The sequence below is a fragment of the Dendropsophus ebraccatus genome, chromosome 12 (assembly GCF_027789765.1).
Source record: "Dendropsophus ebraccatus isolate aDenEbr1 chromosome 12, aDenEbr1.pat, whole genome shotgun sequence".
In the NCBI taxonomy this organism is placed as follows: Eukaryota; Metazoa; Chordata; class Amphibia; order Anura; family Hylidae; genus Dendropsophus; species Dendropsophus ebraccatus.
Genome location: NC_091465.1, coordinates 22,151,163 through 22,163,749, shown reverse-complemented (window position 1 = coordinate 22,163,749; position 12,587 = coordinate 22,151,163). Strand labels below are relative to the sequence as shown.

Below are 12,587 nucleotides of genomic sequence, written 5' to 3'. Positions count from 1 at the left end.
AACAGCCTTGGTCTTCAGAACCTATATCCCATAGATATGGGATAAGTAGCTAATTATGTCAACCAAGGTGATCAGCATATCATTACTGTATCCGGGAGATAAGAGATATCTTGAGATGGAATACCAACAGTTGTGTTCCCATCTCAGACTGTTATCTCTTCTCCACAGAATAGAGGATAACTTGATGATCGGTTGGGGTTTGACCAATGGACTCCCACTGGTCTATAGACTATCCCATGAAGCCCCATACAGATTAAAGACAGCACACAGTGCCTTCATCTCACTATGGTCACAACCAGAAATTGTTGATGCTCAACTTTGTTTTGGGTAGTTAGCCCATAAAAAGGCTAGCACTACCCCCCTCCAAAAAAAAATAAAAATAAAATAATTACACTGGTACTCACCAGTGGTGGTGACCAGGGGTCCTGGTACCATTCATTTCTATGGGCCTTTCTAGATTAGATACATAGCCCTTGGATTGGGGATACCATGCTAAAAAAAAAAAAAAAAAAAAATCAGTGGTGTCCCAGTGTACAGAGCCTCAACAAGCCCTATCCTGTGAAAAGAAGGCAACATACTAAGATCATTTAGTTGCTGTTGAAAATGAAAAACAGCAATAATGGAATGAAAACATGCTGTGATTAAGAAATGTACACAGAAGAAGCTGGCAGGGAAGAAAGCAATTAACATACTATACATGGAGATCGTGTTTATGTAAAGCTAACATAAAGAAAACTGACTGTATGACTTTGCTCAATACCCTTAAATAATATAATTTGATAAATGCTAGGGGGTCTATCAGCTCTCCTAAAGCTAACAATAGTACCAATGCTGTAAAGGTCAGTAATGAAAGTTCTTGCCAATAGACGTTACTTCTAACTATTCTTACGACATATGCAGTAGGTTAAAGTTGCCAAACGGGATGTCCGATCTGTATGAGGATTTTTCTTCTGGGATAACCTCAGCAGATGTTTTTTTCTGCTGCTGGACGTAAACAGGTGTTTTTTACTTCTGTGTGACGTCACCAGCAGGAAAAAACTCATACAGCCTGGATACCCTGTCTGACAACTTGATCCCTGATGCAACAATTTAGTAAGGGAGCTATGTTAAGTCAATAAGAAAGTTGAGTTAAATGTGTCATTGTGATCAAGCTAAAACAGGCTACATCTGTATATATAGCGGGGTTGGGACTAATTGGGGCAGATTCCTATCAGTGTATGTTGGAGAGAGACTATATCCAGAGAGCCTGCTAAAGAGATTCTTCTAGACCATTTTCAGAACTTTATGCAAAAGCTTATTCTTCTTCCAACAAGCCTTATCTTCCTAGCCATGTCTGGCTAGGGCCTAAAGGTGGTGAGGCTGCGGCAAAGGTGATCAAGGGACAACCCTGTCTACGCTGGACGTCTATTCTTATTTCATCCTGATGATTACTCCAGGTACAAGTCAGTAGTTAAGCTAAGTGCAATAAGCTGAGTCTCTACTGTAAGCTGCTAGGTTTCCTAAGGGGTGGCCCCAACAGCTAGCTTTACCCACAAGGTGGGGCCTACATCACTGCTTCTGGGTCATTCTGTACCCATAGACAGCAACAGGCTGAAGTTTATACCTATGGGTGTAGGTAACTCTTCTCTAAAGCCCCCATAGATCAGAATTCAAGGATCTACACTACCTTGAGCCAAACGTAAGCCCACTACTGTCTTCAAGTCACTACAACCAAGGCCAAGTCTATTTCAAACTAGACTATACTATAACTATTGTATTATAGACTGTGTCAAGCGTTTGTCTCTATCTTGCTCCCAGCGCAAAGCTGAACCTTCAAAACATTGTCTACCATTATAACCTGTACTGCACTACGAAGTGATTTTTAATTATCACCTGGCCCCCAGGGCTACTGCAAAAACATGCTGTGTTGTGCCTGCGCTATCTTTACAAACATGGGGGGGGGGGGAGACAGAAAGGCTCCAGGCAGATGATTAACACAATTACAAATTATATAAACCTTTTTAATGTGTGTTAATTAAGGGGGGTAAATATGCTGGAGTTGTCCTACAAACCACTATCTTTCAGGCTCTTTCTCCAGACACTCTGGGTCTGAAGTTAAACAAAATTTCCACACAAATCTCCCATACCATACTTCTGGTGGTTAAAAGATGCATACTATGTCACTGGCTGCCGGCATCCTTTCTTACAGTAATTATTATTAAAAAATGATCCTCTTGGATCGCATTAAAACAGAAGTGTAAAGAATGAGACTCGTAGAAATTCTTTCACAAGAGCTTTTATTGGACACTATTTTACCACTTTGGAAATACAAAATCTTATGACAGTGTTCCAGTACACAGAATGGTATGATGTAGAAGCACTGCGAAGCGAAACTTTATAGTCTACGGGGGCTACGGGGAAATAAAGTAGAAGAACTTTAAAGCATACCTGTGGTTATAATTTTTAAAATCTAAATCAACAGTAGATGTGATATAAAAACACGGCACTTCCTGTGTTTAGTCTCTTTGAAAAAAAAAAAAAGAGACAAAACACAGGAAGTCCTGGTCATCTGAGCACTCACAGTCATTTGATTGATACACATTGGACTGTCACACTCTCTACTGGCTGGGACTTCCTGCATTTAGTCTTTTTAGTTTAGTTTTTTCAACCAGCACAAGACTTAAAAGCTGGCTTCAGGAGACTGGACCTGGATACAAGTAAAGTTTTGTTTTAACCCCTTAAAGAGGAACTCCGGATAAGAAAACTTGTTTTCTATTAAAAGTACATTAAAAGCTCTATAGATGTGTCTATATAATGTAACAAATATATGTTCCTTAAAATCGCTCTATTCCCATGCTTATAGCGCTTTTATCCTTTGGTCTATGGGGCTGTGTGAGATGTCATTTTTTGCGCCATGTTGGTTCTTTCTATCAATACCTTGATTGCGTATATGCGACTTTTTGATCGCTTTTTATTACAATTTTTCTAGATTTGATGCGACCAAAAATGCGCAATTTTGCAGTTTAGGATCTTTTTGCGCTTATGCCGTTTACCATGCAAGATCAGGAATGTGATAAGTTAATAGTTAGGGCGATTATGCACGCGGCGATACCAAACATGTTTATTTATTTATTTTTATTTACAGTATAACATGGGAAAACGGGGGTGATTCACACTTTTAATAGGGGAGGGGGATTTTTTTAATTAAAAATAACACTTTTTTTTAACACATATACTAGAAGCCCCCCTGGGGGACTTCTAGTATCTGCACACTAATCTCTCATGGAGATCTATGCTGTATAGTTATACAGCATAGATCAATGAGATAGGCACTGGATTGCTTCCGGCTGCTGCAGCAGGAAGCAATCGAATGCCGAGCCGGGATCAGCGGCATTGCGGCGCAAACACCAGGAGGTAACGGATGTGTGGATCGCTCCTCCAGGACAACGTCCGGGGGGGGGGGGGAGGGCGATCCACCCCACTAGACACCAGGGACGTGGACAGCCTGCATTTTAAATGCTGCTGTCAACTTCTGACAGCTGCATTTAAAATGCTGATTAGTGGGCAGGGCGATCGGATCATGCCCGCTAATAGCCGCGGTCCGGGGCTACATGCCACACCCGGGACCACGGCGGTTCAGAGTGGGGTCGCCGCGTGGCCCCCCTCTGAAGTCCCCGAGACGACCACAGGGCTTAAATTTACACCCTGTGTCGTTAGGGGGTTAAAGCATACTAACTAAAAAAAAAATTAAATAGTAAATATCACATCTAGTGTTGATTAAATTTTGAATCTATAAGAACAATGATATGTGATAATATGTGAAGATATGTGATAAACATTTAAGCTTGCTATATTGTTTAAACAGTTTACCATTTCCCTGTATAAAGACAGGTATACCACTAGTAGGTATATCATCGAGCCAGTCTAACACTTACTGTATAGACCAGTGATTTTCAACCTTTTTTGAGCCGCGGCACACTTTTTATACTTAAAAAATCCCGGGGCACACCACCAACCAAAATGGCACAAAATGACACTAAAACAGTACATATTATACATATAGTTAACAATATAGATTCTAAATGTATTTATACTAACTCAGTGTGAAACCTCGGCCTGTTTTCTTCTCCCCCCTGTGCTTCTCTCCTGTGCTTCTCTCCCCCATGCTTCTCTCCACCATACTTTTCCCCCCCTACTTCTCTCCTGTGCTTCTCTCCACCATACTTCTCCCCCCTGCTTCTCTCCTGTGCTTCTCTTTACCAAACTTCTCTCCACGTGCTTCTCTCCCCTGTTTCTCCCCCATCCCCAGGTTTCTCTCCCCCATTGTTTTCTCCTGTTTCACAGGGGCACCATAGTTTGGGGAACTTTCCGTGCGGCACAGCCGACCATGTGTCGCGGCACACTAGTGTGCCACGGCACACTGGTTGAAAATCACTGGTATAGACTTGTAAATGTACAGTATATTCCTATTTTGTAACTGTACCAGATCTTTTCATTATTTGTAAAATAAAAAGTAAAAAAAAAAAAAAAAGTCTTTAATTTTCACTACATTTTACAGCCATATTATAGTGTTAGAGTAATGTATAGGTTGGTAGGCATGTAGCTTTTTAGGATTCTTCTTCTTTGTTTTTCCTGGAGCGTGACATATTAATCACCTTTAGGGTACCTTCACACATACCGGATTTGCAGCAGACTTCACGCTGTGAGTTTGCAGCGAAATCCATTGCAAATCCATGTACTGTGAAGTTCTATGGGGTTACATATCCGCAGCGGAATTTTTATTCTGCTGCATATATGTAACCCTGCCCCTTTAACCCCCCGGCCCCTGCAGCCACTGACACTGATACTAAAGACAGACACATGCTCCACTGACACAGACACACTGCACTGACACACACACATTCCACTCACACAGATAAACAGACACAGTGGCTGACACACAGATAAATACATATACTCACCTACACAGTAGTTACATCTCAGTCTTGCTCCTCTTCTGTAGTCAGAACAATCTCCATATTTGTCATGTGACACAGGTCCTTCTCATCTCTCCCTCTCTGTGTGCTGCCCCTGCTTTACGTGCACACCAGTAAGTTATACAGGAATCGGGAGAAGAGGAGTATGAAGAGACTACAGTACACACTATTTCTGGTTGTCCTGAATGGGTAACCAGAGACATTGCAAGGCTAAGCATGGCATCGGGCCCCTTGATTAGAGATGATAGAACATCGGGAAATGTTAGGTTCAATCGAACTCGACTCTTCTCGAACCTTTAGTATTTGATTTCTGATGCCTTCCCGTTCCGTAGGGAAGGTGGAGACTGCCCGAGTACCATCTGGAAAACAGGGATACAACCTAGGTAATAGGCTGTATCCCTTTTTTCCAGGCGGTACTCGGGCAGTCTCCACCTTTCCCATGGAACGGGAAGGCATGGGGAATCAAATACTGAAGGTTCAAGAAGGTTAGACGAACCTAACATTTTCCAATGTTCGATTATCTCTACACCTGATGTGGCAGGCCCCGTAGCAGTTGCTACAGCCGATACGGTAGTAGTTCCGTCCCTGACTGGCCGGGAGGTGAGTAAGGACAAACATTGTTAGCTAGTAGTCTAAACACTAAATAAAGGAGTGAGGGCAAAGAGCTTGTAGTAAAAAATAAATAAATAAGATGAGAAAGATCATGAATAGAAGACTATGCAACAGATATGGCAAGCAGGAATTATTGTACAAGAAATTAAAATTTTACCAGTCGTAAAAATATATTCTTGATATTTGACTTGACCTCTTTGTTTCGTAGACTGTATATAAAAGGGTTTAAGAGCGGAGAAATAACTGTATACATTAAAGACACCACACTGTTCTGCCCAACTTTATAGGTTGAACTTGGTCTAAAATACATAAAAATTGCTGAACCATAAAATATTGCAACAACCATTAAGTGAGAAGAACAGGTTTCAAATGTTTTCCTCTTGCCGGATGCAGATGGGAGCTTTAGAATTTTTAAAATGATCTCTATATAGGAAATCATTGTTAATCCAAATGAGACAAATATAAGAACGGCTGCAGTCAAAGATGTCACAAAGTCAACAACCAAAGAGGACTGGCAGGAGAGCGCTACTATCGGAGGAACATCACAAAAGAAATGGTCTATCTCATTGGATCCACAGAATGGTAATGAAAATGTGAACCCTGTTTGTACTAGAGCGTTGGCCGCACCAATGATATAAGAAACCACTATATGCCAGTTACAGGCCATTTCACTCATAATCACAGTATACATAAGAGGGCGACATATGGCATTATACCGATCATAGGCCATGGCCGCCAGCATATAGCACTCGGTTCCACTAAATAGCACAAAGCAATACATCTGTATAGCACAGCCAGAGAAGGTGATCACTTTATATTTTGACAGTAAACTGGACAACATCTTAGGGACAGTAGATGAAACATACAGGATTTCAATTAGAGAAAAATTTGCAAGAAAAAAATACATTGGTGTTTGGAGACTTGGACTGAGCTTATATGTAATGATTATACACAGGTTCCCAACCACTGTAATAATATATGTACATAGAAAGATGGGGAAAAGGGAGGCTTGTTGCTGCTCGGTAATACCAGAGAATCCCAGAAGAATAAATCTTGTTACCAGTGTGTGATTGATGCTCATATTATACAATTTCTAGAAAAGAAAGATATAAATAGGTATTTAACATCTATTTTATAGACTTATAGCAAATAACATAAAAACAATATAATACAATATAATATAAAATATTATAATATCAGTTTTCACATGTTGGGTCCTCATACGTGTTATAATGAGTACACTATTCAGTTAATTCATACAGGCAATAAAAAAGCCTCTTTCATATGATAAGATACAATAAAGATACCATACATTGGTTATGGATGAGCGGATTCTCCTTTCAGCAAAGCTGCTTATCATTTCCTTTCTAATGATAAAAAAATGCAAGATGTCTATCCACATTTGACCAAGCGCAGTCCAACGAAGGTATCTTTACAATATCATAGAATGTCCTCATGTATATCTCCCAATGTTATGTGTATGATATTGTGTACACGTTGTCCTGGAAGACTCTATATTAGGGAGGCTATGAAAAAACAATATCTATATCTATAGTCCTGCATTGTAGTCCTTCGCACACCACTAAAGGAAAAAACACTCCTTTTCTACCCCCCCCCCCCCGTATACTGAGCAAAAATATGCATTGTGTATGCATTTACTTTATAATGTCTCCATATCTGAACATTATAGATTACCCTGACCAAATCACCAAACTCTTAATACATGTATGTAAACAACTAGGATATTTACCTATCCATAACATGTGCAGAACATAAAACCCACAGACCTATATCCCATACACAGCCATACTTTTTGCATGAGGTGTATAGTCACCTTAAGAGAAGGTTTTACGAGCTGCTCTTTTACCCGTTACACTGACTCCTTTACGTACTAACTTATGGACACATTGATAACTTAATGAGTAAATGTAACTATATAGTATATTAATTTACCAGATATGTTATATGTGATCATGGGCACAATATTCTTCTGTAACAACATCCAATTAGAAAGAGTTTGCACCCTTGTGGGTAAAGTCTTAAAGGAAAAATTCCGTAAAATAAAAAAAATTAAAAAATCAGAAAGGCACGAGGTTGCAAAAAAGTAATAAAGTAAACTTACCCATTGTCTTAATGACGGACTTTGGATGTCCTTTTTGACTGGAATGCGGTTACGTCATGTACCTGGCTCTTCCAGCTGAAACATCCTTTACCCGGCTGAGTGATTTCTACTCAGACGGTCAGTGACTGAGGTGGTGTCCTGTCCCAGTCACTGATTGGCTGAGTGAGCAATAATAACATAGCAACATAGTTAATAAAGTTGAAAGAAGACAAGAGTCCATCAGGTTCAACTTAGAGAAACCTTACTTTTGTAGATCCAGAGGAAGGCAAAATGACAATTGCCCAATCACAGGGAGAAAATTCTTTCCTGACTCCAATGGCAATCAGAATAATCCCTGGAGCAACGTATCACTCAGCTGGGTAAGTAAGAGAGGCCGACGGCTGTCAGCTAAACCTGGGAGCGGCACTATGGGGCACAAGGACAGGTCACTTTACTTTGTTTATCATTTCCCTTTTTCCATTTTACAGGACTTTTTAATGACAGAGTGGGGGAAAAAAAAATCTGTGAAATCAAACTGATAATGTTCCAATCATTAACATAAAGATCTAAAGCCAAGATTTATGACCTGTTATATGATCATGTCTAACAGACCCCAGATTCCTGCACATCTAGGCCACCACCTCTATCTGTAATAAAACCTGTTTTATTGCTGTATCTGAATCTAACGTACAATAATGTACAATACCTTGGTGCAGAATCTCTGTGTTCTGATCTCTCAATTCATTTGTATACTCACCTGATGAAGGAGCCTCTCTGCTTGTAAGTAGCATCTTCTGGTTAGATAATAACAATATACAGTAACATCTATAGTAGCTTTCTTTGTTGACACAAAATTATTTAATAGCAAGAATATCTTACATTAAACACTATAACATAAAGGCCTATCAATAACAACCCATATACATAGGTATAAAATTCTTTACAAGATAAAAAAAAAAAGTCTCACAGCATTAGGAATAAGGACACTTACTGTATACCAGTATTATTTCTCCAGTATGAAGAGGTTTTAACAGTCAACTTTGTCAAAGGAGTAAAAGGGATGAGCCGTATTCTGACCTTGGGGGGTTTCAATAGCTTCATCAACTTTCCAAGCTTGAAATGTTCAGGCCCATTAAGAAGATTGTGCGCTGTGTTATAAGAATGAGCTGTGCGGAGGGTATATAAATGGTGGTAAATCACCTGGGACTTATCCCATGAGGGATTGGAAAGTATTTGTTATGCTAGAAAGTTATTTGTTTGTTGTATTGAAAAGCTTTGTAAATATTACACACTATAATATACATAAGAGATAGCAACACATGTTTTACATAATTTACAACCTTATAAAAGTTTACTGATTATCTATCTATCTATCTAATCTATCTAATGCAAACAAAATGGTTGCGGCACTCCAGACTTCAGTGAAAAAGTGTTTATTGCATCAAAAACACACGGAAAAACAGCGACGTTTCGCTCTCACACTGAGAGCTTTCTCAAGCCAGTGAATACATTCATGAAAAGCAGTGATATATATATATGTGACAAAGTAATTGCAAAATCTAGTGCATCTGTGTATGCGTGATGCGTCAACATGTTGACCAATCACGTATCCAATTAACATAGTACGTAAGGAAAGAGTTTTCACAAACAGGTGAAAATGTACATACAAAGTATATATTCGTGATCCTACAGTGAATTTTAAAGAGGTAATAAACATTGTACTAATCAGAGTAGATCTAGTTCGCTCACATATACACCAGCAGTTCCATCAGCATCGACCGCAATGTAGGTTTCTTGGACCGCACGCTCACGTGGAACGCACGGCCATCTTGGATGTGTCAAAGGCAAAGGGAGGTCTTATGGTATCCAAGCAACTATATACAACATATGTGAATTGTACTGAAGGCATATGCAGAACCCGCTGTATGGCCAGTTGCGCTGTACTGAGACCTGCCATTTAACACAGATAACCATCGATGGAAAGATGGACAAAGGGGAGTCACAATCGGAGGGCATCCTCACTCACGGGAGCACACACGTCAGGATATCCCCAATTCTCTGTGGGGGCTCATTATGCAGCGGCCAAGGATCCAGAGCACAGTTGCCTTGTTCCAAATCGGTAAGTATCTTGGTTGCTGTTCATACCTCATAACTGGATAATTAAAAAATATGTACTTGGTGATGCTGTAGGTTCTTGCCGGTGTGGAGCCAACTAATCCACTCCGAATGACTAGCATAGTAGTCTAAGATAAAAAATAGAAAAAGTTATTTACAAAAACATATTAGATCGTATGTAAATAGTAGAATCTCGGCATAAAGAATGTATTCACAGATAATCGGATATTGCTGTACCCGCTTACATAGAAAGATAATGGTGGTCACATCATAGTTATGTATTTATCTAGAATAACAGTATCGGGGTAGAATCTTAAAATCTACATTAAGTCCTTGTGGCTTGAGGGAGTTCAAACGGAAAATCCATTCTAGCTCCCTACGTTTTAACATGGACACTCTATCACCTCCACGTGTAAGAGGAGGTATTTGGTCGATGAACATAATTTTCAGATCGCCTTCTTTACGATTTTTTTCAAAAAAGTGTTTTGGCACAGGGAGATCTTGTTTACATTTTCTTATAGTATAACGATGTTGGTTCATCCTTGTTTTTGCATCATAGGTCGTTTCCCCTACGTAAATTAAATTACATGGGCACCATAACACGTAAATAATGAAATCAGAATTACAGTTTAAAAATGTGTCAATCTTGTAGGTCTTACCTGTTCCTGGATGTATAAACATATGACCCCTCTGTAGATGTTTACAGTTTACACAGTTACCACATGGATGGCACCCCTTGACTCTGGGACCCAAAAAAGTAAGTGGTGTTTTCTTGCGTAATGGTACCTCTGTCTTGACAATCATGTCCCTAATGTTAGGTGCCCTCCTATAGGACATCAAAGGTCTATTTTGGAATTCCTCTTTGTGTGGATAACTATATTGGATAATGTGCCAATATTTGTTAACTATCCTGGCTATCTCCGGACTGAGAGAGTTATACATCGTGACAAATGGAATACGTTCAGCCCTCGTTTTTTTCGGACGTTGGGTAAATAGATGGGTTCTGTCCAACTCCGCTACCTCATCTTTTTGTTGCTCAATTAGGGATTTGGGATAACCCCTTTGGTAAAAGTTATTAGCTAGGACTATCTATCCATCTATCTATGACACACCATTAAAACCACCTGCGTAATTCTTTATAACACTCTTCTGTACTATCAAAGCAGTTCCGACTCCATGAGAGCATCCTTTGAAGAACCAAATTGGGCCACAAGAGGCTCCTAACAGCCCCAGAGCTGCCGAGCAGGAGTGACATCACTCATGTGCTTGCAGAGCGGGAGGAAAAGCAGACGCAAGAAAACCGCAGTAGTAAAGTATGCCTTTTTTTTTTGTTGCTTTTTTCCAATTTCAGAGGGGGAGGCCTACATGGGGAATAGATGCCTAATTTAGATGCTATCTACTGGGGTGGCAGTTTACGGGGGTTACATATAGGATGTGCCTTATTTGGGGGATACAATGTCCTGATAGGAGGGTGCTGACTACCGGGGAGGATGTCTACAAGGGATTGGTGGGCCATATGGGAAATACTACATACTTAGGTTATTACCTTCAGAGTAAGGCCTACATAAAGGATACTAACTACTGGGGTGGGATAACCTGAAAGGGGGATGACTGCCTACTGGGGGGGGGGGAGTAGCTAAATGGGGTACTACATACTAGAGTGTCTACTTACACAGAGAGGCCTAAATACTGTATAGATTAAGGGGGGAGGGGGGGGCTAACTTCTAGACGGGGGCACAAAGTGGCCTAACTACAGTACTTTATTAAGACATTGGTGGTGGTGAGGCACTATACAATATAAAAGCACAGGAGGAATCAAACTACTATATGAAGGTACACAAAAGGGGTCCAACTCCTATATGAAGGTACATAGGGGCCTGAATACTATTGTTTTCTAATCATGGATATGGTCAGGGCCATGCTTACAGCTTATGCTGCTCTAAGCATAATACGCACTCAGTTTGGATACATCCCATTAGGGCAATACCACGAGTGCCAGATTTTTTATTAATTTTTTTTTGCTTTCAGATGTGTTACAAATACACATCAAACATTTGCAGATTCACTTTGGATCTCACTCCTATAGGGTATGTTCAAATAATAATAAAAAAAAAAAAACAGGGCAAAATACATCCATAATTTGGGGGAGAAATCATGACCGTAATGTCAAAAATGTAATGTGCCCTAGAGATGTCATGGGTAATCAGCGGTCAGTGCACACTGCATAGAATAATGCTTTATTAATGTTCAATAACGATTATGCTTTTTATTTAGGCTATAATTGTGCAAAATATGTATTTTTAGATCATCAAATCCAGCATAAAAAATGTGTGGACATACCCATACATAGAAAGTAGTGAAAGCATTACAAATCACATATAATTCCTGGGTACATGGGGTTATGCATAATCTTTTGCAACTGGGTTGTCGGCTGCAAGCCATCCCCCTGTGATGTCACACGTATGCCTTCACTATAAGTATATTGGAGCAAGTCAACTCCTGGACAGTGAACTAAAAACATACATTTACACTAGCCAGAGAGAGATAAGCAGAGGTAGGGAGAAGCAGGGTTAGAGAGGGTTATAGAGGATAGTGTGAACGGTGTAAATGTGAAATTGCTCCTGACCTGTCACCTGTGTGGCAGTATATGCTGTCCACCACTGTCCACAGCTCTCCTGGGTGAAGTTCACCCTGTGAAGCACCTGTCAGGTTACATCAGGTGTACTATCCTAAAACCGTGCCTGGCAGCAGTATAAGTGGCATTGTCAATTACTTATTCTGCTACAAGACACGAAATTAGAACA

General features: G+C 40.0%; 1 protein-coding gene across 1 annotated transcript; it reads right to left on the bottom strand.

The window, feature by feature from the left end:
- Positions 1-5,712: 5,712 nt before the first annotated feature.
- LOC138769466 (olfactory receptor 5V1-like) lies at positions 5,713-6,648 on the bottom strand. The gene has a single exon (XM_069947972.1). The coding sequence runs from the start codon at positions 6,646-6,648 to the stop codon at positions 5,713-5,715; it is 936 nt and encodes a 311-aa protein (XP_069804073.1).
- Between the last annotated feature and the right edge of the window lie 5,939 nt (positions 6,649-12,587).